This window comes from Podarcis filfolensis (assembly GCF_964270895.1).
Source record: "Podarcis filfolensis genome assembly, chromosome: 2".
Lineage (NCBI taxonomy): Eukaryota > Metazoa > Chordata > Lepidosauria > Squamata > Lacertidae > Podarcis > Podarcis filfolensis.
The window spans coordinates 103219959-103247831 of NC_139605.1; the positions used below are offsets into that span (position 1 = coordinate 103219959).

Here is a 27873-nt window from a genome sequence, read left to right on the forward strand (position 1 = left end):
TGAAGTCCTCCTCCTTGTCATGTAAAAGCAGGGGAAGGAGAGAAACATACTTGGGCTCAACTACATAGCACTGATATATGGCTTAGTGTTAATGTGAATGTACCTATGACTTTATTATACAGAAGCAGTTCAGAGGAAATGGGGGGGGGGATATTGCTTCCTGCTATGTAAAATGGCTCAAGCAGTCCCCGTTCCCCATCTTTCAACAGTAAACAAGCCAACGTTCTCCATGATGGCTGAACTCCAGGAACTGTGTTTTGTTTAAACGATGCTTTGTGAGAACTGTGGTTTGTTTACAATGGGAAGCAGATGCTCCCAATATCTCTTTCTAGTGCCCAAAAGCAGAGGAGAGAGAAAGGTGAACAACCTGGTAATAGCAGACCAACAGCAGACTAGAAACAGAAAAACTCAGTAATATACGCTATAAAACACTGGCCGAATCTGAGCTACATGTGCTAAAATTATGGTGGAGACAGAACACTATTTCCAAATGTGGGAGCCTAGTTGTTAAACTCAGATGAAAATAACTGAAAAAAGAGAAAACCTTACCTCCGTTTGTGGAATTTCTGAGGCAATTTTCACCACCTTCTTCTCTGCACCTCTAGAAGAAGATAAATTGACAGACTGAAGCATAAATAACATATCAACTGTGTCTATTTTCAACAATTTAATCTGTAGCCAAGCCTGAACTATTTCCTGCAAGTGGTTCTTGAAGGACATTTGACTGCAGTTTCTGCTTGAGCTCCAGAAGTCTGTCCTGTCTTCCCTAAAGCTGTTGTCAGTGTAACAATAATTTATATTTGAAAAATGCTCAGTAAACACTATTTTAATAAGAGGTGTTCTACTTCAATAATATACTGCTTTAAAAAATAGGAAGCTATATTGACACAATTCAGTGAAATACTGGCAATACCAGGATAAGGAGACATTAAAAATCAGCATCTGGTGGTACTGATTAAAATTTTTTTTAAAATGGGTGGGGTGGTGGAATAAGAGATAATTGATTATGAAATCCAAACTTCCTCAGAATTAATTTTATGTGGTCATAAACAATATTTTCTTTAAGATAAATGTAGGGATTTAGTAGGTAATTACATTGGCAAAGAAACCCTGGAAAATGTAGTATCAATTGAAGGTAAGATTAGGGAAAGTTGCATATTGCATTAACTGATATGGTAACAAGTTATTTTGGAATTTGTAAAATATATGTAGAAACATACATATATATTGAATGAGACCTAAGTAACAGGAAAATGATACAAAATACATTGTAAAAAATTAGATTTGAAGATGGAATAAAAGATGAAATCACTAAATGGGATCTGTGTGCCTAATGGCCTGGTGGATGGTCAGCCAGTTTGTTAATTTAAATTTTGTACATGCTCAGAAACCAACAAGAAACGTGATTGCTTACAGACTATATAGTTTCCAACCAGGAAGAGACAGGCAACAGTAACAGCTGAAACTGAACCGAGTCTGCAGTTCACATAGTACTCCATGAGTCAATTAATGTATGCATGGATATATATTATAAAGAGAACCGGGGGTACAAAAGAAAGAATTTGACTGTGTAAAGGAAAGTATGCTGTCTTGATAAGGGCAAACCTTTAACCAACTCATGGGTTCCATCTCTGCTCTAGCAAGGTGCAGAACCAATGGAACAAATGTGGAGCTTGGTAGTCACTTTCTGCTTGTATAGTGACAATCCTCATATTTAGCCTCTGTTTAAACCCCAATTATCTGTACAACCTTGAAAAGAATGAAATTATCTTCAACTCTGTATGAAACAGATGTCATTCAACTTGAAAGGATAGGAAGAATAAAGGGAATAGGCAAAGTATGAAGATGACGAACCAAGAGACATTACAGAACTCCAGACTCACTGTCTCTCTCACATGCCAATGTAAACTGGATTCTTTATCTGAAGTTTGAATTACATATTCAAATAGTTGGATGCGTTCTACACCAGTTAGATAAATGAGGTCCTATTTGGCATGTAATCATTCGCATAGTATAACCGGTATAAACCACTTACGATGAACAGTCAACCCCAACCAGAAACCTCAAGCTTATGCTATATGCCGTCAGATCTTTATTCTTTTATGACCACATATTCACAAAGGGACTGCTGTGTTGTAGTTCATGGGACAGCTATGGTTGACTTTTGGCCAGGTCAGCTATAGCTCCATTTCAAACACACACTTCTTTAACAATGTGCAATGGGAGCCAGTAAACAACTCAAACAAAAATATAATGGAGTGGGCGTGCTTGGAAGTTTATGCTCTGAAAACAGGGTTGAGGTTTGCAAAAGAAAACAAAGGAAGAAGATGCAAAGTTCGGAAGTTCCCAGGCTAAATGAAACAGCATCCTCCTCCTCCAAACAGCTCCCATAAAACAGTGGGTCATAGCCTGACTCATTAAGGTCTCCCATTTAGAGAAATGGATGGCTTTTGTTCAGGATTCCTGGACAGTTTTTCTATTTTATGCCTTGAAAGGTAGTAATGGTTTAATGACTTTTTCACAGGAAGCAATTCAGAACAGGAACCAGGGACTTGTTACCCCTGCAGCACTGTTTGCTGCCTTCTGTTTGTGATGCGGAGAAAGGGCACCCCCTGCTGCCTAGGAACAGCCACTACACTAAAATTCACATAATTGTGGTCTCCAAACTGAAAATTCAGCTGTACAGCATAGGATTTGGTCAAATTGTATGCTTTTTTGGTAGCTACTAATTGCTAGTAGATCAGGGTTATGTACGAATATACTGCAACAACAGTCATTCAAATAAAAAATCCCAATAAATATAGAGCAGATAGCAACACCTTACTGGTATCTATGGGAATGATGGTTAGAAACTCAAGCTTGTAATTTTCATTCAATGGGAATTTTCACATATATTTGCACAGAAAATGAAGGCAATGATCCAGATAATTTTTTCTCATTGCACCATGAATACAGCCATAACTTGAACTAAGAACTTATTCCCTTAGAACTGTACTCACCCTTTCACATTATGCCACTGGCATAAAATATTCAAGCTACTAAGACTACAATCCTAACCTGTTATCTGTGGGTGAGCCCCACTGAATTCAGTGCTTCTACATTCCAATGACTTTGCTGCCAAGAAAGGCACAACGTATACATAAAACAGAGCAGGGAACGCCATAATGCAAATTATGGTAGCAGCACCTTATTCTCCCAAACAATCACTTGTCTTCTCCTCAGCTCTATTTTGCCATCTGATAAAAATGTACCTAATTTCTACAGCTGGAAGAATTAGCCAGAAAAAGGTCTAAATATGAATTGGGACAATGAGAGTACTTTATTCTAATTACCTTCTAATAATTGAGAACAAAATACTTTTGTTACAAAGGATTTTGCTGGTTCAATAAGTTGTTTTATTATCTTTTTCCTGTAAGCTGCCTTGAGAGCGCTATGGGGATGAAGAGCAAAGTGAAAATATTCCAAACAATTAATAAAGAAATACACCTAGCGAATGTGAAAACTGTGCCCTCAGGTAATTCAGGCCACTGCATGCAATTACTATATCAAGAAATCCTTGTGCATCTGGTTCAGTCTGATAAGGAAGCTGAAAGCAGCTAGAAGAGCAAGGATATGGGATCTGCTCATAAAACACACAGGCCTGCTATATTTTATCTATCTTAAAACCACGCATCTCAAAATGTGAGGCAACCCGTTAGGAGATGCAGCGTAATTGCTAGGGGCGGTAGTAGTTCACCCTCCTTGACCTCTTTTCCCTGCACAGTTTGTGTGCATGAGGGTCAGGAGTAGGCTGCATACCCCTTCAAATGTTTAGCTGATGAATGGCACAAGGGACAAATGGGCAATTTGCTTCTCTATTTTAGCCTTTAAAGCATGTCGTTGACACAGGTGGCCCTTTTCTTTTTTACAACTTGCCTATTCCTTGATGTGGAATGAGAATGAGCTTTGCAAGCTAAACTGTGTACTTTTGCTTTGTCTTTACTAACGCCAAGATGGCTCTAACAATTCTTCTTACACCTACAAAGGCTAACAAGAACCGAATGTGAGATTCTCTGTTGAGAGGTTGAGAGAGAGAGAGAGAGAGAGAGAGAGAAAGACAATATACTGACAAGAGACTAGGGAGGTACTGCCGGGGTGGGGGGAGAGATATGGTAAAACTACTTGGGTTACAAAATGTAGCTTTCCATGGTGCAACATTTTTATTATATTGGTGAAAAATTCTTACTTCTTTATTAAGTTCAAAATATATATAGCCTTTAGAGATTTTGAGGTTGGATTGCCCTAGACATTTGGCTCAAGGATGATAGAGTAAATCCCTACATGCAAAGATGTCCAATAACTTGGATGTTCTATAAAAGAATATGGGACTTTGTCAACTCCAAACGGGTCTATATTTAATTTTAACTTTTAGCTAGCCTTCTGGTTTGTGATTTCCAAAAAAGCCATTCAACATGTAATCCCTAGCCACCACTAGTCATCCATTCATCTATAGAGTTACAGATTCATACAATGACAAAGTCTCAGTGGTCAGGTGGCACACAAATACTGAAGGTAAACAAAGACATTAATGTTTGACCAATACGTTCTAGCTTATGAAGGGCAGATAATTACACTTCAGTTGATTTCTCAATAGCTACTTCCTCTTTGATAGGAGCATCTGTGGGCTTCTGTTCTTCCTCCTGCAACATAAACAGTCAACAAGGAGAGAGGTAAACCTAGAGAACAAAATGAATATAAGCCTCACAAAAGATGTTAATGAGAACTGCAGATAACCATCTGATACGATGCAAATCTTATTGGACATAGGAACCAGAGTTCAATGGGACCTTAAACATGAATAGAATCTCAACCTTGCAAAGGCTTGCGGGCAAATTTACATACAGGCCGCGACCATTTTGCGCATCAGTGGAGCACAATTGTAAAAGTTACAAGTGCAACTGTACTTATTTGTGTAAATAGTTAGGGGGTGGTTCTTATGCCTTTTAGACAGCTAAATTCAGAACTGAATGTAATACTCTTTGGGTGAAGTCCAAATTATGTTATGGGCATCATAGTTTATTTATTGGACTGATGTAAACCATCAATGTTTCTGAGCACAAATGTGTTCCAAAGCCCCAATGCTGAAAAATGTCCAGTTATCCAGATGTACAGTATTTTATGTCAGCATGAACAGCAATCATGTTTACTGTATATATAAGCCTGATCGTCCAAATAATTTGAATTTTTGTGAAGCAACTGGGACACGCAAGATTACATTGCACTTTATGGGTTGTTGTTTTTTTTAAAAAAAGATTCACAAATAACTCACTAAACAGTCTACATTCTAAAAACAAGACAAAACAAAACAAAAAACTAATCTAGAACTGGAATCAGAAATGTTATTCACTCAGTGTTGCTTGAACTTAGAAATACTACTTAAAATTCATTCTCTTTCAGACTATTGGCAGGCTGGATTCAGTTTTTTGCAACCTTAATTAAATACAAGCTTTGTAATCATGAAAGAAACCCTGAGTAATTTCAGTGTGCACTCCCACACTAATACTGGGACACAGTGGTAATAAACAAACATTCAATTCCTTGACTGTTTTATAACTTCAGTTAACCTTAAAGTTAATAAAATACAAACCCAGGTTTCCCATTTTATGCATCTTGTTAAAAACTAATTTCTTAGCAAAGCAATATTTTAGTAACCACAAATAGTAAAAACAGTTGTATGAAGAATGATAAATTCAAACTCAACCACCGTTTAATGTGTACATTTGCAGTACAGGAAACTGTAGCACAGAATATACATTACTTAGAATCACTGAGCATTTCAGCAAACCCCCTCCGCCCTGCAACAGCCTTGCTCGCTCTTCACATATAAACCATCTCAGCAAAATCACTTGAAAACAAGCTCCTCTCTTCCACCTCAGAAAACTGTAGTGGATGCAAAAGACCTTACATGTCACCCTTCTAGTTCTAGATCTACAAGTGACAAAAAGTACTTATTTTATTAAAGATTTGTAGCTGGTTACCAGACACTTCATTCAAAAATCTCAAATGAACACAGTTGCACATCTCCAATTCTACAATCAATATATTCTCTATGGCTTCCTAATCATGAGCATCATTTAACATCAGTGCTGGATATATTCCTAATTATATATTTTATAAACAATTGCCTACTAAAGACATTTACCCAAAAGAGCTTTCAATTAAACTAGTTCAAATGATGAACAGTTCAAATACACTTGTGACATGGATCCTTATCGCTATGCATCCTATTACCAAAAACAAAAAGATAAAGAGCAGCCAAGATCAGGATGGAACATAATACGTTACATGAACTACATAATTAAATAACTGTCTTACACTGAACTATAATTTACCTCTGTTTCTTCTCCTAAGACATCCTCTTCATTTGCCTCCTCCTCAGCTACAAGAAATCAAGGGGAAATGAAAAATTACTAAAGTATATTTTACATGTTGTGTGTACAAAGATCTTAGTAGTCTCCATCAAGACAAAAGCTTCTATTTTAGTTTCATATTATTAAATTAAAATAACCAAAACAACCTCAAAGTTAGAAGAAGAGTTTGGATTTGATATCCCGCTTTATCACTACCCTAAGGAGTCTCAAAGCGGCTAACAATCTCCTTTCCCTTCCTCCCCCACAACAAACACTATGTGAAGTGAGTGAGGCTGCGAGACTTCAGAGAAGAGTGACTAGCCCAAGGTCACCCAGCAGCTGCATGTGGAGCAGCGGGGAATCGAACCCAGTTCATCAGATTACGAGTCCACTGGGTTTAACCACTACACCACACTGGTGTATTAGGGTACAGTAAAGTACAGTACTGCAAAACAAGTGCCTGTTTCTTTATCGCTGTGTGACAGAGAAGTCCCTCTTACAGCTGATGCCTGCATTGCACAGCGATGAAGAATAAACTCAGGTCTGCTTGCTTTCACTGAACACGCAAGAAGCCCTGCCCTAGCTGACATCATCAGTGGGCAGAGTTTGGGGGAAATGGCCTTACAGGTCAAACTTCATCCCATAGGAGGTTGGAGGTTCTCCACTCCATTGCAATCCTAAAAAAGTAAATTTAGAAGTGATTCTCATTGAAGGAACACGCTGTAAACCAATCTTTAATTCAGGCTGCAAGGCAGAAGAGAAGAAGGGTGTGAGGCTGCACTCATCTGCACTCGAATTTTCTCTCCTAGACTAGTAGTGTCTCACCACCTCCACAAGGAGAGACAAAGTGACACTCTATGGAAAGGCATCAGAAAATGAATGGCAAACACAAGCGACACTGGTGATTATTCTGTTCTGGATGAGGCTACACACTCCTTGAAAAAGCAGTAACGCAGCTTGGGGATATTCCTTGATCTAGCATTGTCACTTGTGGCCCAGGTGGTCTCAGTGGCTCACAGGGTCTTTTGGCAGCTTTGGCTAGTTTGCCCGCTGCAACTGTTCATGGACAAAGTTTGCCTAGCCATAGTGATGATCCATGTTCTGAGAGTTTCCCATCTGGATTACTATAAAGCAGGGATGTCCAACCAGTAGAGCATGATCTACCGGTAGATCCCTGGCTGATCCTGGTAGATCGCGGGAACCTTATCATGTGCAAAAAGTTGGGGGGGGGGAGCTTAAAAACTCTGTGCAATCCTCCCCCCAGAAACAACTCTGGGCACTTCCCTCCTAAAAAAAGTTCAATAGCTCTGGGCAATCCACCCACCCCACCCACGCTCCTCCTCCCTCCAATGACAATGGGTAATCACTGCCAGTTTTTTTATACTGGGAGTAGATCACAGTCTCTTGGGAGTTGGACATGCCTTCTATAAAGCATTGTATAGCACTAGAGGCAGCACTTTTTTTCTAAAAAAAAATGTTTGGGGTACTCTCATTTTCCTACTCATATTGAAATACTGCCCCTCAACGAGGCCAAACTTAGATTCACAAAATGTTTAGGGGTACGTATCCCCCTGCGTCCACCCAGAAAAAAAAGCACCGACTAGAGGTATTATGGAGCTGAGAGTGTGGAGGAAAGGGACAGAGGCAGGATACCAGCTGTGTCGTGAACTGAAAATGTGCTGGCATGTGCAAAGGTGTATTTCCTTTTGTCTTGAATTTCCCACCATTCACCCTCATTGGATGTTGTTGTTCAACATATTTCTAAACGACCTGGATGAAGGTTTTGAGGGGATGCTCATCAAATTTGCAGAAGACATGAAACTGGGAGGGGTAGCCAATGCCACTGAAGACAGAATTAAGATTCAAGATGACCTTAACAGATTGGAGAACTGGGCCAAAACTAACCAAAGTAATTTCAATAGGAACAAATGTAAATTTCTACACTTAGGCAGGAATATCCAGCTGCATAAATATAAGATAGGGGATACGTGGATTGCCAGTAGTTTTGCTGGGATAGCTCAGCCGGTTGTGGGTTCGAGCCCCATGTTGGGCAAAAGACTCCTGCATTGCAAGGGGTTGGACTATATGACCCTCATGGTGCAATCCAACTCTACAAGTCTATGATTTTATGATTCTAGTACAGTCATACCTCGGGTTAAATGTGCTTCAGGTTGAGCATTTTCAAGTTACGCTCCGCAGCGACCCAGACGTAACGGAGTGCGTTACTTCCGGGTTTCACCGCTTGCGCATGCGCAGACACTCAAAATGATGCCACATGCATGCGCGGAAGTGGCAAAACGCGACCCGTGCAGTCGCGCCTTACGTTTTACTCAGGATGCGAATGGGGCTCCGGAACGGATCCCGTTCGCATCCAGAGGTACCACTGTACATGTGAAAAGGATATGTTATGTACGATCTAACAGAAATTCCTGCACTGTGAGAGTTTGACTAGATGACATTTGAGCTCCCAACTCTACAGTTCTATGATTCAGATATATCGAGGGAGAAAAGTTTTTATCCATCCAATTTCTTTACACCAGGCACGTCCAACAGGTAGATCATGATCTACCGGTAGATCACTGGATGTCTGAGGTAGATCACTGGTAGATCACTGGCTCAACATTTTTGCCCTGCACCCCCCCAAAAATGAGGCTTTCCTACTCCCTAAAAAAAGCTGAACAACTTTGACCTGAACCCCAAAAAACAAGTATTTCCTTCCTAAAAAGAGCTGAACAACTTTGACCTGAACCCACCAAAAGGAGGTAGATCACTGCCAGTTTATAACTCTGTGAGTAGATCGCAGTCTCTTGGGATTTGCCCACCCCTGCTTTACACCATACATAATTTTATATCCCTCTGTCTTGTCTCCCCTTACTCATTATTCTAAATGAAACAGCCCTGAACATTATAGCCTTTCCACATAGGGGAGTTACACCAGCTCCCTGATAATTTTCATTGTGCTGTAGTGGTTAAGAGCCAGTGTGCTGTAGTGGTTAAGAGCGGTAGACTTGTAATCTGGTGAACCGGGTTCGTGTCTCCGCTCCTCCACATGCAGCTGCTGGGTGACCTTGGGCTAGTCACACTTCTCTGAAGTCTCTCAGCCCCACTCACCTCACAGAGTGCTTGTTGTGGGGGAGGAAGGGAAAGGAGAATGTTAGCCGCTTGGAGACTCCTTCGGGTAGTGATAAAGCGGGATATCAAATCCAAACTCCTCCTCCTCCTCCTCTTCTTCTTCTTCTTCATTGTCCTTTTCTACTACTCTTCTAGTTCTACAGTATCTTTTTTGAGAAGTGGAGACCATACCTGTGTGGCTCCACCACAGATTTGCATGAATACTTTTTTTTTTTATCCCTTTCAATACTATTCCTAGAATGGAAAAGCTAGCTCTCACAATGGAGTATAAGAAGTGGGATCCCCCAAGGATCTGTGTTGGGATTGGTGCTTTTTAATTTGTTCATAAATGACCTGGAATTAGGGGTGAGCAGTGAAGTGACCAAATAACAACAACAACAACAACAACAACAACAAATAAATAAATAAATAAATAAAAACTTTTATTTATATCCCACCCTCCCCGACCAAAGTCAGGCTCAGGGTGGCTACCATCAGATATACAGTCATACCTAGGGTTACAGACGCTTCAGGTTGTGTTTCTTCAGGTTACGGACCACTGAAACCTGGAAGTACCGGAATGGGTTACTTCCGGGTTTCGGCAGTCACACATGCGCAGAAACGCTAAATCGCACTTTGCGCATGTGCAGAAGTGCCGAATCGCAACCTGCGCGTGCGCAGATGTGCCGCTGCGGGTTGCGAACGTGCATCCTGCACGGATCACATTTGCAGCCTGAGCGTCCACTGTATAACATTAGTATAAAATCAAACAATAATTAAATTACCTCCTAAAAACAGGTCAAATCAAATTAAGGTGTAATTAGATGGCTTTCCGCAGGGCTCTGGTTGGGAACAGTAAGTGCTCATCAGCTCAACTGTTTACACTGATTTTAAATGGATGGGCCTGTGAGAATCCTGGGAGGCCTCTTTCATATTAGTTCTTATACAAAAAGAAAAGGATAGTCAGGCTGAGTCCTGACCAAAGGCCTGGCGGAACTCGGTCTTGCAGGCCCTGCGGAAAGATGTCAAATCCCGCAGGGCCCTGATCTCTTGTGGCAGAGCATTCCACCAGGTCGGGGCCAAGGCCGAAAAGGCCCTGGCCCTGGTTGAGGCCAGCCTAATCTCTCTGAGGCCTGGGATCTCCAAGGTGTTATTATTTGCAGACCATAAGGCCCTCCGTGGGGCGTATCAGGAGAGGCGGTCCCATAGGTACGAGGGTCCTAGGCCGTATAGGGCTTTAAAGGTTAAAACCAGCACCTTAAACCTGATCCTGTACTCCCCTGGGAGCCAGTGTAGCTGGTATAGCAGTGGATGAATGTGATCCCACGGTGAAGACCCCATAAGGAGTCTCACCACGGCATTTTGCACCCGCTAGGTTTCTGCGTCAATTTCAAGGGCAGCCTCGCATAGAGTGAGTTACAATAATGAAGCCTGGAGGTGACCATCGCATGGATCACAGTGGCGAGATCAGGGCGAGAGAGGTAAGGGACCAACTGCTTAGCACGGTGAAGATGGAAAAATGCCACCTTTGTTGTAGCTGCAACCTGCACCTCCATAGAAAGGGAGGCGTCGAGGATTACACCCAAACTCTTGACAGAAGGCACTGGCACTAACTGCGCCCCACAAGAGATGGGAGTTGGCCCCCTAATCCCATATCGTCCCGGCACAGCCAGGGGACCTCTGTCTTCAAACACTTCCCACCAATTTATCAGAACAAACATTTAAGTTAACCACTCTGAAATGCCTTTTTTAAAAAAAAAAACAAATGGTGGTTACTTTCAATGTTTTTCAGTTCTCTTATATAGAGGGTGATTTTAAAAGACTTCAAACATCTTGGCTGTGAGTCCTGGAAGACCTGCTCCCTGCCCTGTTAGTCTTTTCCACCTGGCTTGGGACAGCAGGTTCCTGACCAACTACAGCTACAAAAGCTGAGGCTTCTGAATGGATTTCTGGGGGGTATTGTTTGGCAGGGTGGGGTGAGTTGCTGGGTTTTTGTTGTTGCTGTTGTTAATATTAATTATTTGTATTTTAATTTTTAGATCTTATAATGAGCTATGTGGAAATTGTGCAATTATGGTTGTGAACTTTTTGATGTGTTTTATTTGACTACTTTTGTTATGTTTGTATTTATGTAAGTTGTCTTGCTGTAAGCTATCTTGAGCATGGTTTTACCTACGGAATACAAATTCAACGGGTCGTGTTAGGCTTGGGTCTCTGTTCCACATCTTCATCAGCTACATAATTTGTCAGTTTTTCAGCGGCCACCTTATCCTTTAATAAAACTTTAATTCCTTGGTCCTCTAGTGATCCAACTGCCTTCCTAACTAGTCTCCTGTTTTTAATTGCTGGCATTAATATTTTCAGTAATATGTTCCTCAAATTATTTTCTTGGATCTGTTGTATTATACTTGCATTTTTGTGACTGTAATATGCGCAAATTTAAATTCCTTTTTGTTTCCATTTTGCTGACTTCCATTTTCTGGAAACAACTTGCTGCCTCTGAAAACTTCCATGTCTCTGGTTGCTAAGAAAAAGGGACACCAGGGTTCTAATTTTCTCTTGCCAGGCTAGCTTTTTCCATTGCCTTTCTACTTTTCGAAATGATTTTTGGGTATCAAATGTAATGTTAGTGACTTACTATGATACAGGTCTTTTCTAGCAGAAGGTTACATAGTCACTATTCTAGGTTTGTGTTCCTCTGCCAGCTCAGGCAAGAAACATGATTTGTTTCAGTGCTCCTCCTAGCTCCTCAGTTTTCCCTTCTGGTCAAGCTCTAAAAACTGTAGGATCTGCAACACAACTGGGAAACCTAACAATGTCATTGGAAAGAACTTCAATTTTAATGGCTTGTGAACTATGCGTTCTAAACTACTGATTTTTGTTGTATTGTTTATAATTGTTGTTCTAGACTGTACAACTTCAGGGTAGAATTTCTTAATTTAATTGTGTACAGTGTATTGAACATAGCTGGTATTATGTATAATAATAATAGTAATAAGCATATACTAAACTACTCTGATAACAATTTATATGACCACCTCTTGAGAGAGCAGCGGCATATAGGGTGAACCCTGTTGCCAGAAAAGGCCCATATCATAGTAAGTGACCAAAGTTACATTTTCCTGGCAGCCTGGACTACAATGCCACTATGCTGGGACCTACCAGAGCATGTGTTCCTTTGAGCAGATATTGAATCCACTCCCTATGGTCTAGCTATTATCTGAAGGACACACCTTCCAAAGGGCTGCTTCTGCAGAAGTGCAGGCATCCCCTTTATAATGTCTGGTAACAGCAGAGGGGACTGCCCTCTAATGTTGACATTAGTTGCCAGACCACTATGGTGGCTGTAGCTCTAGTTGAGTGGGCCATCACTTGCCTAGGAGCAGGAATATGCTGAATCTAAGGCCTTAAGCTATTTAGCTATGGCGTATGATTGGGCCTCATCACTCATTGATGTTGGATGAAAAGATACCAACAGGGTAATTAGTGGGTCCGAATGCTGGAAAAAAGAAAAGAAAAAAGCCAAGACAAATGTTAAGGTCTAAGAAGACAGAGGACATCTGCTGAGCTTGGCAGGAAACAAGACTGAGGAGCCAGGAGGTTGAGCTCTGAAATGAATCACAGAAGTTTCCTACCTGGACTAGTAGACGGTCACAAGCCCAGCATTGTGGCTGTGCTGCCCAGGCCACCAGGAAATTAGTGGATAGACCTGTGTGGCATACAACAGCAGTAGTGTACTTTGGGCTAGAGTGGATTCCAGTGTCTGCCTGGAGCAGAATTCAAATCCCCCTTTTCTGCTTTCAATGCAATGTTATTGACCACCATGATAAAGCGTCTTATATTAGTAGTTGCTTCCTTTGCAGACATGCACTTTATCCTTACATTCCAAAAGGTTTCTGTTCTAAAACAGTGTCTTCAACAGTATGAGTATTTATCCATGTCAGTTGTGCCTTTTACTGAAAATAAAACCTGTGAACACGTAGTTGGGGTGGGGGGTTTGAACCCGTCTCTCTTAGTTCTAGAAACATTTCTCCTGACCACTGCTGGTACTAGAGGGAAGAAGAAGAAGAGTTTGGATTTGATATCCCGCTTTATCACTACCCGAAGGAGTCTCAAAGCAGCTAACATTCTCCTTTCCCTTCCTCCCCCACAACAAACACTCTGTGAGTTGAGTGGGGCTGAGAGACTTCAAAGAAATGTCACTAGCCCAAGGTCACCCAGCAGCTGCATGTGGAGGAGCAGAGACGTGAACCCGGTTCCCCAGATTACGAGACTACCGCTGTTAACCACTACACCACGCCAGCTCATGTTTCTTTTCCTTGTATCTGTCACTGGCAAAGATTCTGAAGGGAACTGTGAGGGTCCTGCCAAAAACGCATCCATGAGATTGAACAAAATGCAAAAACGCAATTAATGAAAAATGTAAGCAAAAACTTCCAACTCCTCCTCTTGGCCATGGCAGAAACAGAGAGGCGAGCACTTGAGCCAGAGGCTTGTTCACTTAACATTAAACCATGGTTTAGCATGACATTAGAAAGTGGCCTATGTCTTGCTTCATCATTTCAGAACTTTATATGAAGAGCAATTAATAAACTGAAGTACAGGGAACCTTTGACTGTAAACAGTTTCACAATGAACATCCAAAAAGCAACACATTCGTTTAAATATTTAAGGTAACCTCTGCTGGACTCTGCTCTATCTTGTTAGAAGGATCTTGGTAGAGTGTAGAAAGAATGCAGTGTAGGAACCTACCATGCTGCTCAAGATAGGCCTGAAGTCTATTGATGAGATCCTGCTTGTTTCCTTTTGCCTCCAGACCTCGGGCTAAACATTCCTGCTTCAGCTCAGCTAGCTGTAAAGTAGAAGAGACTTTGCCTTAATAAAGAAAGTGTGGCTTCCTACAGATTAGGAAGGAAACATGTACAAAAATGCAATAATCATCATGGATAGATATTAAGTGGTGAAAGGATTTGAACAAGCTACGGCTGTGTATTTTAATAAGGACACAGGGTTTATTTAGATTTTTTTCAACACTCATTTTATAACATTTGTAAAGAAAGTCTGTAGGAATCTGCAGTAAAAACAAGACCAAAAATAGAAGACTCTCAGTCTCACAATAGTTAATAAAGTTGACTTATGAAGTTAAGCTTTAATTGGCCTAGACACCTTAGAACTTTATTCATGAGACTAGTTTTCCTCAAGGAAGACTTCTCTCTAAATGCACATAGTAATATTTTGTTCCTGGGAAAATGAGATCTCACTAAGTTACCCACTGCACCTCCGACTGCTCCAACTTTGTGCAAGAGTAACATTACTGGTGGCAACCATCACAATTCTATGCTGCTCCACCACATCTTCTATAAATTTGTAGTTTTACTGTGTTATTACATCCTTTTGGGCTGTGTGCCTACCTTCCACACCCCAGCTGCCATCACCAGGAGTCATGGTGCTCATAAGGGCCTACCAAGGGGCCACAAGGTTTTCAGATTGCTTCAATAATTTATGAAGTATATAAACATGGGAAGTATATAAGCATGATCTTATATAAGCTGCCCTGGGAACTTTTCTGGCTGAGGTGGGGATGCTTTGAACGGATAATAACAAGCATACAAGGGGAAACATTTATTCCATACTGTGAAGTTCCTGGTTCCCCACATTTATCTCTGCAACTTTACACAAGCATTTTGTGGCAGGAAGCATCCACCTAGAAAGTGGGAGGGCAATACTGGTTGCCCAGAACCAGGGGCAGCAATGACAGAAAGTTCAGCATGCAAACTGAGAGGGAAATAGGACTGAATTGTATAAAGTGGATTTATCAAAGCAAGTTCCACTATATTCAGGTTGTACTGATTCCTATATAAGTGGGCAAAGGTTTGCAGCCTTAATCCTAGAGAGGCTCATGCTTCACTGAGTAACTAAAGGACAAGAGAAGAAATAGGCTTTTAAAAGATCATTTGTAAAATGAAGTGTTCTACTGGTCCAGGTTGAGACTTTCATTCAAACACATTCAACTTTCATTACGTAATTTCACAGGAACACACATTTTTATACAAATACCTGCTTGTGGCTGACTTCCTCCCCCCAGTTTCTTATTTGGGGTGCTATTGGGACAGGGCCATTTCCTGCTAGACTCGCCACCCGAGAGCTGGGGAAGAGGAGTTAACATAGACCCTCGCCTGGTACCCCTTCAAATGTTGCTGGGTTACAACTTCCATTAGCCCCAGCAAGCATGGCTAGTGGTCAGGGATGACAGAGGAGCTGTCGTCCAATAACCTATGGAAGGCAGGTAAGGTAAAGGACCGCTTGTCTTGTCAATGGTGACTATGGGCTTTGCAGCACTCATCTCGCTTTCAGCCTGAGGGAACCGGCATTTGTCCACAGACAGCTTTCCGGGTCATGTGGCCAGCATGCCTAAACTGATTCTGGTGCAACGGAACACCGTGACAGAAACCAGAGTGCACGGAAATGCAGTTTACCTTCCTGGCGCAGTGGTATCTGTTTATCTACTTGCACTCATGTGCTTTCAAAATGCTAGGCTGGCAGGAGCTGGGACAGAGCAACAGGAACTCACTCCGTCATGGAGATTTGAACCCGCAACTTTCCAACTGGCAAGCCCAAGAGGCTCAATGGTTTACTAGGTTAACATAACATCCTCCACTACTAAAATGAGAGAGCACTGCTTTGTACTGAATTGTTAAGAATTAGCTATCAGCCACTTTGAGAACTATTCATTCCAAATGACTTACTAACTGAAGTAAATCAACAATGATATGCTTCCAAATTTTACTGAAAGATTACACAAATCCGGGGAGGAGACGACTATCAATGGCTACTAGCCATTATAGATATGCTCTACCTCCACAGCAGAGGTGCCAACTTGAATAAAATATTTGGGGGCGGGGCAAGTAAGTCCCGCATAATCAATTATAATGGGGGTCACACGCACCATGTGAATGGCAATGGCCATCTGGAGTGCCAGTTTGGTCCTGTGACTGTGGGTGCCATACAGCGTGCATGGCCCTAGCACCAAAATTTGAGGGTGCCCAGCCCCCTTCATGGGGAATTTTGTGGGTGCTCGGGCACCCAGGTCCCCAGCTGTTTGAGTTCTGAAACGTTCGAAAACTGAAAACTCAACAGCCAACAGGCAGGCCTCAGCGGAAGCCGCGTGGCATGTTCAACTTCCGAGGCATGTTCAAAAACTGAAGCATTTACTTCTGGGTTTATGGCATTCGAAAACCGAATGTTCGTCAACGGAGACATTCAAAAACCGAGGTAAAAGGTAAAGGGACCCCTGACGGTTAAGTCCAATTGTGCACGACTCTGAGTTGCAGTGCTCATCTTGCTTTACAGGCCGAGGGAGGCAGCGTTTGTCCGCTCCGCACAGTTTTTCCGGGTCATGTGGCCAGCATGACTAAGCCACTTCTGGTGCAACGGAACACTGACACCAGAGCAGTGCATGGAAACGCCATCACCCGCCGCAGCGGTACCTATTTATCTACTTGCACTTTTTGGTGTGCTTTTGAAATGCTAGGTTGGCAGGAGCTGGGACAGGGCAACGGGAGCTCACCCTGTCGCGGGGATTCGGACTGCCAACCTTTTGATCGGCAAACCCAAGGCTCAGTGGTTTAGACCACAATGCCACCCGCATCCTGTATATATGTGTGCATATATATACATGTTTGTTTGTTTGTGTGTGTGTATATATGTCTATATATTTATGTGTGTATGTATATAAGTGTGTGTGTGTGTGTATCTATCTATCTATCTATCTATGTATACTTGTGTGTGTGTGGTATACAGTGGTACCTCAGGTTAAGTACTTAATTTGTTCCGGAGGTCCATTCTTAACCTGAAACTGTTCTTAACCTGAAGCACCACTTTAGCTAATGGGGCCTCCTGTTGCTGCTGTGCCGCCGGAGCACGATTTCTGTTCTCATCCTGAAGCAAAGTTCTTAACCCGAGGTACTATTTCTGGGTTAGCGGAGTCTGTAACCTGAAGCGCATGTTACCTCAAGCGTATGTAACCCGAGGTACCACTGTATGTTTATATCTATCTATCCCTCCAGGCACTCTCAAAAAAATTTTTTGGGGGGAGACCGAAGAGTTTGCTTCTTTACTCCACAATCTGAGGCAGCAATGCTTCCGACCACCATTGCTGGAAAGCACGGGAGGGGAGAGTTTTCTCTCGCGCTCCTATATCCCACAGGCATCTTGGCTGGTAGTTGTGTGAGAACAGGATCCTGGGCTAGACAGATCCCCTCGCCTGATCCACCAGGGCGTTCAGCTCGGGCTACGCAGCTACCACCAACCAACGTGGGCGAGGAGAGCGCTGCCCCTTCCTGCAGGTGGGCGCGATGCCCGCAGGTCCAGCCGGCCTGTGAGGGGAGCGCGGCGCGACGGGAACCGCCGCGACTCTTTTCCCGCTCTCGCGAGAACTCGGCGGCCCGGTTGGTCTGACGGCGCAAAACCCCACACGGCGCCTGAGGGGGGGAAAGGCAGCTCCCTCAGGATTTTCCCCTCAGTGTTGCCGCTGCCGCCAGCCTGGAGTGAGGCGAAGGAGGAGAAGGAGGCCAAGCGCTGTTCCCTCAGAGTATGAGGAGTCCGCCCCACCCGCTCAGACCCGGCCTCGGTACCTTCAACTTGTGCAGCTCCACTGTTTCCGCCGCCATCTTCCCTTCGCTTTTCCCCTCCCTCAGCGGCCTCCTCCCTCGCGCCCCGACGGCAAACCGTGCGTGCCCGCTCAGGCCCTGCCGCCCAATCCGGGCCTCGCTTTCCCTTGAACTTTGACGCTTCCCTAACATCCGCCTCGCTCATTGGCTCGTGTGTGGTTTTTTTTTAAACCGGGAAACGGGGAGAGAGGCGAAGAGCGGCGGCAGGGAATAGCCAATGGGGAGGGGCCGGAGCGCCTGCCCTATTGGCTGATTAGCCGTGGGGGGCGGGGACGAGGAATCGTTTCCTAGAGACCGCCTGCCTGCGGAAGCAGAAGCCGGAAGAAGCGCCGCTTTCGGGTGCCTCGCCTTGTCCCTCGCGCGCTAAGAAGAGACGCCGCCGCGGAACCAGCCGCGTAGGTCTCCTATAGGTCTCCGTTGTGGGTCGTGGGGCAGGCGGTTTCTCTAATTCCTGGGTGTCCTTCCTGGTGATAAACGAGGGCTTCGCATTGAACCACCTTGTCCTGAGTCGGAGCACCGGCCCACGTGAGCTTGATGTCGGCCCTGCACTAATTATTATTGTATTTTAGTGTTTTGTTGGAAGCCGCCCAGAGTGGCTGGGGGGACCAAGCCAGATGGGCGGGGTATAAATAAATTATTATTATTTTATTTTATTTATTTGTACCCAGCCCATCTGACTGAGTCGCCCCAGCCACTCTGGTCCAGCATATACAGAAACATAATAAAACATCAAACATTAAGAACTTCCTCATACAGATGTCTTCTAAAGGTTGTACAGTGGTACCTCGGGTTACATACGCTTCAGGTTACAGACTCCGCTAACCCAGAAATAGTACCTCGGGTTAAGAACTTTGCTTCAGGATGAGAACAGAAATCGTGTAGCGGCAGCGGGAGGCCCCTAGCTAAAGTGGTGCTTCAGGTGAAGAACAGTTTCAGGTTAAGAACAAACCTCCGGAATGAATTAAGTACTTAACCGGAGGTACCACTGTATAGTGATTTATAGGGCCTTCCGTAGGAAGGTAAAAAAGTAAAGGACCCCTGGAAGGTTAAGTCCAGTGAAAGGTGACTATGGGGTTGTGCCGCTCATCTCGCTTTTCAGGCCCAGGGAGCCGGCACACAGCTTTCCAGGTCATGTGGCCAGCATGACTAAACCACTTCTGATGCAACGGAACACCGTCACAAAAGCCAGAGCGCACAAAAATGCCGTTTATCTTCCCACTGCAGTGGAATCTATTTATTTACTTGCACTGGCATGTTTTTGAACTGCTAGGTTGGCAGGAGCTGGGGTGCCACTCCCTAGAAGGCTCTCTTGTTGGTTCCCTGTAACCTTGCTTCTCGCAGTGAGGGAACTGCCAGGAGCTCCTCAGAGGTGGACCTCCTTGTCTGGGCTGAATGATGGATGTGTGTGAAGATGCTCCTTCAGGTATACAGGGCCGAGGCTATGGTAGTCAAGGATCCAGACAGGGGTGGGGCCCTTCTTGGAGGTGTCTGGGGCAGGACCAGGGACCTTCTTGCCTTGCCCAGCAAGCCACAGGACTAATGAGGCAGTTTCCTCGGCTGCTAAAAAACGGAAGAAGCAGGAAATAGGAATAAGCATAAAATGCCCTACTGTTTTACGCCATGGCTGCCAGTGTGGCACCTGTGGGCTAGCAAGCGCCCAAAGAGGCTTTCCTTAGCTTCTTTTCTCTCCGGCTCCCCAAAATTAGGCTTGAAAGAAACACTTTTTTGTAGTTGATGGCAATGTGGTACGTGAAACAACTCTCTGTGTGTGTATTTCTGCATTTTCTATTTTACAGATTCAAATGAAATAATATATAATGTACAGTGGTACCTCTGGTTACATACTTAATTCGTTCCGGAGGTCCGTTCTTAACCTGAAACTGTTCTTAACCTGAAGCAGCACTTTAGCTAATGGGGCCTCCTGCTGCCGCCACGCTGCCGGAGCACAATTTCTGTTCTCATCCTGAAGCAAAGTTCTTAACCCGAGGTACTATTTCTGGGTTAGCGGAGTCTGTAACCTGAAGCGTATGTAACCTGAAGTGTATGTAACCAGCGGTACCACTGTACAGTATCTCTGCATCCAGCATATTGTTTTTCCTCTTCAGCATGAATGTTGGCGTGGCCCACAGTGAGGTGAACCCCAACACCCGAGTGATGAACAGCAAAGGCATTTGGCTGGCTTATAGCATCTCGGTGGTTCTCCTCCACATCATTCTTCTCAGCATCCCCTTCTTTAGCGTTCCTGTGGTTTGGACCCTGACCAATGTCATCCATAACTTGGTAGGTTATAACTTTTTATCAACTTGTGAACTTAAGTTCTTTAAGGCTATTTTTTTTGCACCTGAGCCTTTAATGCATTCTCTGGGTTGGTGGTGGTGGACCTCAAACTCTGGGGACTCTCTGTGTTATAACACCTTCCCAGACACACCCTTCAGTGACTCTGCTTCACGCCCTTCTTGACTGCTATTGCCTGGGTGGAATGTGTGTTTGCATTCTGATAGGGATCCTTGCTTGTTTGGATCGGGGTAAGAAATGAATGTGTGTGTGTAGAAACTAGCTTGTTGTACAAAGGTAAGAATTACAACCAAGGCTTCCCTGCCCATTTTGCGTGTTGTCGTCTCCACACCCCTGCAACGCAGTCCCTGACAGCCTTCAGGCTGAAAAGATATTCCCTATCCCTGCTACACATCCTAAGGATTGTATGCGCCATTTCTCTTTTCCACAAGTCTTGATTGTTATCACAGATCATGGGATATCTATGCAGTAAAACTTGTCGTCATTGTACGTCAAAACGTCTTCCATATAGGCCTGAATATAGGCCTCGCTTTCACCCTCCAAAGCTGGCTTGTATAAAACTCAGAGTGTGACCTGTTATTGTGCTGTTGCATCATTGAAGTGATCTCATTTTAAGGATGCGGCTTATGCTTGGACCAATACCAATACAGTGGTACTTTGGTTTACGAACTTAATCCGTTCCAGAAGTCTGTTCTTAAACCAAAGCATTCTTAAACCAAGGCGTGCTTTCCCATAGCAGCGGGGGACTCAATTTACAAATGGAACACACTCAACAGGAAGCAAAACATGTTCTGCTTCCAAGGCAAAGTTGACAAACCAAAACACCTACTTCTGGGTTTGCAGCATTCTTAATCCGAGTTGTTCATAAACTAAGCTGTTCTTAAACCAAGGTACCACTGTATGGAAATTCCTCGACTATTCCTTTTAATCTGAGCTGCACAAGAATCTGAGCTGATGTCCTCTTTCCTGCTGTCCTAGGGAGAGAGAAGAAAGGCCACAATCTTAATTCACATATTTTCCACCCCGCTCCCCACCAGGCAATGTATTGGCTCCTACACACAGTGAAAGGAACCCCCTTTGAAACACCAGACCAGGGCAAGGATCGCCTCCTCACACACTGGGAGCAGATTGACTATGGCACACAGTGGACATCCTCTCGCAAATTCCTAAGCATCTCACCAATTGTCCTGTAAGTACCAGGAATGGCTTCGTTTGCACTGCTTTGTCTTTTACTTAAGCAGCAAAGCTTTAACTCTTTTCATGCAGCTAAAAACAGCATGTTTATTTCCCTTTAGCTACATCTTGACCAGCTTTTATACCAAATATGACCCTGTGCACTTCATAATCAACACTAGCTCCTTGCTGAGCGTCCTCTTGCCCAAACTACCCCTGTTCCATGGCGTGCGCATCTTTGGTATCAACAAGTACTGAAAGCAGTCGGAATATTGACTCTTCCCAAAAGAAACAGCTCTTAACTGCAAAATCCTGATGGCAATGCTGCAGTCACATCATCTGAAGCTCTAGAGAACCACGCATTAACTTGTGGGGTGGGCTACCAGGGAGAGCGTCAGCTGTCCACAGAGCTAAGCAGTATTGAGTTTTGCTTCTTGCTACGGGATAGAACCCATTCTCCATGCGGCTAGTCTACAATTAGACCGGCACCTCTTCTGGTGGAAAAGACTGAATCCTTAGGAGGGCATGAAATCTCCAGGACGTCCCCTGCAAGACTTCTACTTGAGCTGTTTGTAATGGGTGCCTGAGATGAGCTTCTGGGAGATACAGCTGTTCTGTGTAAACCTTTTCTGTTTTTATAGAATTCTGTCACACCAAAGTGTTTATGGGGTTGTTGTTTTCAGGGCGGGAGGGCCTGGGAACTCTTATGAAAGAAGTGAACTGTCATGCTGCGATGACTGTAGTTCATGATTCTGCTCCATGGTTCCCTTTTTTTGGTTCATTACCACTCAAGTGCTAATCCTTGAGTCCACCACATAACCTGGCTTCTGTTTTCAAAAGCGGTTTCTAATCCTTCTGGTTATAAAGGAGAAATGCAAGACCGTGCTAGTGGTGCAGCAGTCAATTAAAAATACAGCTTTTGTCAATGTTCCATTCTGCTTCTGTCCACCTAATCTCTTATCGGAGAGGCTGGATGCCTGCATAGCACAGTGCAGGCCTCCAGTGCCATCTGTTTTCCCAGCGTGCCTCCAGGGCTGGGGGAGACCGACCTTTCTGTTTGAACGCAAAAATACTGTGGTTGATCAGAACCACAGATCCAAGTTAAAAGCTACCCGTTCTCAAACGAGGGTGGTCCAGATAGGCAACAATCCAGGCAATGTGGATTTCAAATACAGAAAGCCTGTCTTTTAGCCTTGCCAAATTTTCCTTTTATGACTGCCCCCCCCCCCACTCAGGGAGCTGTTGAGTCGCTGGCACAGTATTGTTGCATTCAACAAGGGGTTGAACCCAACCAAGACAACTTGATGTACACGGTACATGGTAGTGAATGTTAACATCTGAAAAGGGGGCCTGTTAACAACTTGCATTTAATTTCTAAAAACATTCTTCCCCCAGCAGTGGACAGATGCTAGTACAGCGGTACCTCGGGTTACATACGCTTCAGGTTACATAAGCTTCAGGTTACAGACTCCGCTAACCCAGAAATAGTACCTCGGGTTAAGAATTTTACCTCAGGATGAGAACAGAAATCGTGCTCCGGCGGCGCGGCAGCAGCAGGAGGCCCCATTAGCTAAAGTGGTGCTTCAGGTTAATAACTGTTTCAGGTTAAGAGCGGACCTCCGGAACGAATTATGTGCTTAACCCGAGGTACCACTGTATTGGGATGGACCAGGGATAGGCAACCTAAGGCCCGGGGGCCAGATGCGGCCCAATCGCCTTCTCAATCCAGCCCATGGATGGTCCGGGAATCGGCGTGTTTTTACATGAGTAGAATGTGCCCTTTTATTTAAAATGCATCTCTGGGTTATTTGTGGGGCATAGGAATTCGTTCATTCCCCCCCTCCCCCCCCAAATATAGTCTGGCCCACCACATGGTCTGAGGGACGGTGGACCGGCCCATGGCTGCAAAAGGTTGCTAACCCCCGGGGTGGACTATAGATTTCCTTCCAAGTGACGACAAAATCATTGCATTAATGGCTCTGCCTTGCTAGATTTTTCTTGTGAAGAATGGGGAGTATTGTGTGGCTGGTGAAACTGCACCAAGCTGCCTATTTTCTGCTACCCAGAAGGCTGCAGCTGGAGTATGCACACCATATAGTTGCAGCAATGCTAATTCTTTATACACACACACACCTTCCTCATAGTCAAATGAGCCCTAGTTTAGTTTTGAGTAACCCCAAAGGTTTACATGTTTCCATATATCCTACAGCCAGCGGCCCAGATAATGGTTTTAGTTTCAGGAGGTCAAACATAGGCAGGATTTTGGAGGATAGGCAATATCAATAACGCATTAACAAAACTTGCTTTTAAGATGGTTCCCACTCCCCAAAATACCCTGAGCCACACCTGTGGTCACAAGATTAATGGCAGAACAGAAAAGCATGGGGAGAGGGGACACAGGTACACACAGAAGCTGCAAAGCTTAGATATCACGTGTGTAGGAGGACTCTTATGGTTGGACTCACCGAGATCTCTTACCCATCTACTGAGAATGTGGACTTGGTACATCCTGACAACTGACTGACATGAGACTGTCACTCCATCACATACAAGCACAGTCAAATTTAAACCAAGACCCAATTACTTTAAATGCATTTTAGGGTTTTATTTCTTCCTTTAAAAAACCTTAGAGAGAAGCAAAAGTGGGAGCCAGTTCTTTCGCAACTTTGAAGGTAAATTAGAAACATTTCAAAGCTACCACCTGGTAGAAAACATGCCACGTACAAGGGTGTTTTCGTGTTTGCTTTTATTTATTTTTTTAAAGGACTATTTATGTTTTGTTTTCAACCCTTTGTTCTCATCACGGACAACTTTGCTACACAGAAATCACGCACACAAAGTAATGAAACCCCAAAACACAAAATATAATTCCTCACAAAGTCCACACTTTATTTTTTAAAAAAGTGATTATTTTGGGTTCATAAAAGGGTTAAAACTTAATATATATAATATGTGCAACTGTAAACAGAAGTATGGGACAAGGCGTCAAATGCGATTATACAGGCAGAGAACTTTAAAAAAGTTTTAGCTTCAAGACCGGGTTATAGTTTATATAAAAATTAAAAACTGTATAGTCTTTCTTCATCAGCTAAAATCTACAGGGTTATCTTAAACTCTTAACCGTCATCCAAAAAAATCTTGACAATCTATTATATTCAGTCACTTTATCATTTTTTTAAAATCTCTCTCAAGCTTTTAAACCTTTGTAGCAATTTTTAAAATTTATTTTTTTTTACATCTTTACAGCCTTCCAAATTAATGGAAATGACACACAAAACAAATCCGAAGAGACAAAAAAAATGCATACTGGCTTTAACTCAAACCTTTATTTTCAAACAATGTCCAGTGGTTTTGTTACTGATAAAAACTCCCCCCCCCCTTCTCTACACAAATGCCATCTTATATACAATTTTAATTACTACTTTTAATATTTGAAATTTCCCTACCCCAGGCCCCCACTGTTTTAAACCGTCATAGCTTTGAACGGTTAGCAGAAGCAGCTTTTTCACTCAAGAACATGGTTCTCACCTTGCCAACAAGTTCAAAAAAAGACATTCTTACACACAAACCCTGATTTTACGTGCCCCACCTTGCCCCCGCTATGAAAGTTAAGTCTTATTGCCACGTTCTCCCTCTGCCTTGTCTGCTGGATCAGGCGAGAGAATATGAGATGTGGCCTTGGTTAATCACTCAATGCCACTCTTACAGGCATTTGGAGAAAGAGAGGTGTGTTATAGTGTTTGTTTGGGGGTGGGGAGAGGGGAAATGGTGCAATTGTGCGTTAAAAGGCCTCAACTGTACAAAGTTAAGTCGAGAGAGCCTTATCAGTAAAGACCCTGCAACTCTCACCCCCTCCCCACAATACCAACTTAGGTTCAAGGGTACAGCTGTCTTGCAAAGTCATTTCAACAGCAGGGAGACCCTGTGTGTGGGTTTCTCTTTTCCCCCGGGTTTTGTGTGTGTGTGTGTGTGTGTGTGTGTCTCCCCTGTATAATGCCCACATTTTGCCTTCTATTAATACAGAATCTCCCTACGCTGGGGGGGGGAGGGGGGAAGATGGCGCTAGGCAGATGGCTCTCAAGATACTGGTTATAAATTCATTTCTTCTTTAAAAAGGAAAAGGAAAAATAGTCATCTATATACACATAGAGAAAGCATAAAAAACGGGCTCTTTACATGTTCCCCTTCCCACCCTACGTTTTGTCCATAAACACGTTCTCCCCTCTAGTTCCTTCCTGCCCAGTGGAGGGGAAATGGGGTGGCCTGTGAAAACCCACCCGGCAGTCGAGGAAAACCCGGCAGCCAGAGCATTCCTCCCCATGCTAGTTCAAATATATACACAATATATATAAATAGATAAATAATCCCAAACTCTGCAATGTGCCAACATCTCTCTCGCTCTCTCTCACGCACACAAGCACACACACACAAACATAAGAGAGTCTTCAGAGCAGCAAGTTGATCATGGGAAACTAGTGGGAACTGGGGGTGTCTAGGGCAACAGGTTTGGCCAACTCTTCCCCCAACCCCAAATATCACAGCTGGGCCCCCTTAGCCATCGGCTCTCTCGTCAAGCACTCTCCCCCCCCCCTTCCCTCGTCGGCAAAATGGGTTGGGCTCTACAGGAGAGATGTGCTGAGATTGGCATCACTGGGCCAGGAGATCTTGCGTTCTCCATCACGTTGGCACATTCAAGCCTTGTGGAGTCCCCTGCCCCCTTCTTGGTTGCTGGGGGGAGGAAAGCAGACAGCGCTCGGTTCAGCAATTCAGTCCGGAAGGGTGTCAGGCGACTGGGTACGGTTTTTGGTTTGTGGGTTTTTTGGGTGGGGGGAAAAGAGGAACGACCCCAGATAATAAAAAAGTTTCCCACCTCCTCCTGGAAATGCATTCCCATGTCTGCCAGGGGAGCTGTGGCTCTCCGTACTTAGGGAAGAGGGCTCAAAAAGCAGAAGGGTGGCACAGCGAGGGGCTCACATTAGAAAACAGAAAATAGCAAAGTCTAACACTTCAAATGAGGTAGGTTCAAGTGCGAATGCTCCTCGCGCACAGAGGATGGCCAGGGTGGGGCAGAGGAAGGGCCTGTTTCCAGCTTCTGCAAGCCGACACCTGCTTTCCGCTGGGAAAAAAGTACTTTTTTCTCTCTCCAAAAAAAAAAAAAAAAAGCACGTTATTTACACACACTCTCTCTCCCCTCCCCCTTTCAAATCCGACATCTAAATGTATACAAAATCCAGAGCTGGGGGGCGGGGGCAGTGGGCTCTGGAAGGTGGATTGTCAAGCTAATGAGTCTCTTTGAAGCCTCTTGTTTACCTTGGTAGATTAGCAAGCAATAGATAGTAGACTTTTAAAAAAAGAAGAAATCTCTCTCGCACACAAAAATTCCTTAAAGAAACACACACACACACACACAAGGGGGTGGGGGGAGGGAATTACAAATTCTTCCCCGGGGATCCAATTGCCATGCTGCAGCCCTGCTTTCCCCCAGCTCTGCTAGAAAGAATGCCCCAGTCTCCTCCCAGTATAGTATTTCTGAAGCCCGTTATTTACAGGTGCACGGGGGGCGGAAGGGCGCTCCCCATTTCGGCCTCGGAAGAATTTATTTTTATTTTTTTTAAAAAGCAAAAGTAAAACTAAAAGAAAACCCTGAGTTGCCAGTTTGTCAGTTCCCCGCCCCAGATGGGGCTGCTTAGTTGGCTGCTCCTTTCTGCTGGGGAGAAGCAGGTCGCCTTGTCTGGAAGAGGAGGCCGCTGAGCCTTGACAGCCGAAAGCAGCCAGCTTGATGATAATACCATAGCCAAGACTGGCAAGCAGTGGCAGATATGCTGACATCACCCCTCTCTTGCCTTGGGCCCCAGCTGCCCCACCAGCATGTTGGTGGCTTCCAAACATGCCTCGTTTTGCCCCCCCCCCCCGGGTGATTTCCCTGCGCCGAAGGAGGTTTGGGAGAGCTGGTACAGCAGCAGCACCTCCTCTCTGTGCAGAGCCTCTTGTGCCGAGCAGTCGGGGTCTCCCCCTTTGCTTTGTCCGAAGAGCCTCCTTGGGGTTTAGTTCATCCATTTCCTGCAGTTCCAGGCTCCGCAATGGCACGGGATTTTGTGCTGATCGTCTTCAAAATCAAACTGGTAGTCGTAGGTCAGCTGAGGGAGAGGAGGACATCGGAAGAGAACCGAGGATTAACCCTTGAGGCACTTTTAACGTAAAATACGTCACCGCCATCCATTTGGCGCATTCCCGCG

At 44.1% G+C, this 27873-nt stretch overlaps 3 protein-coding genes across 18 annotated transcripts in view; 1 reads left to right on the forward strand and 2 right to left on the reverse strand.

Moving 5' to 3' along the window:
• The window catches only part of SARNP (SAP domain containing ribonucleoprotein), a gene marked incomplete at its 5' end in the record, with an annotated part of 56862 nt that extends 38561 nt beyond the window's left edge, over positions 1-18301 (reverse strand). For both annotated transcript variants that reach the window (XM_083598993.1, XM_083598992.1), the window contains 5 exons: positions 550-601; positions 4612-4679; positions 6372-6418; positions 14253-14352; positions 18134-18301. In XM_083598993.1, the coding sequence (XP_083455119.1) occupies positions 550-601; positions 4612-4679; positions 6372-6418; positions 14253-14352; positions 18134-18301 (435 nt within the window). The remainder of the gene's footprint in view (positions 1-549; positions 602-4611; positions 4680-6371; positions 6419-14252; positions 14353-18133) is intronic.
• A 142-nt stretch (positions 18302-18443) lies between these two features.
• Positions 18444-22568, forward strand: ORMDL2 (ORMDL sphingolipid biosynthesis regulator 2). Its single transcript, XM_083599049.1, has 4 exons — positions 18444-18564; positions 20275-20449; positions 21502-21653; positions 21760-22568. The coding sequence occupies exons 2-4, from the start codon at positions 20276-20278 to the stop codon at positions 21893-21895; spliced, it is 462 nt and encodes a 153-aa protein (XP_083455175.1). The 5' UTR covers positions 18444-18564; position 20275; the 3' UTR covers positions 21896-22568.
• A 1798-nt stretch (positions 22569-24366) lies between these two features.
• The window catches only part of KMT2D (lysine methyltransferase 2D), a 110027-nt gene continuing 106520 nt past the window's right edge, over positions 24367-27873 (reverse strand). For all 15 annotated transcript variants that reach the window (XM_083598447.1, XM_083598456.1, XM_083598446.1 and 12 more), the window contains one exon: positions 24367-27774. In XM_083598447.1, coding sequence (XP_083454573.1) covers positions 27682-27774 — 93 coding nt within the window. In that variant the 3' untranslated portion in view covers positions 24367-27681. The remainder of the gene's footprint in view (positions 27775-27873) is intronic.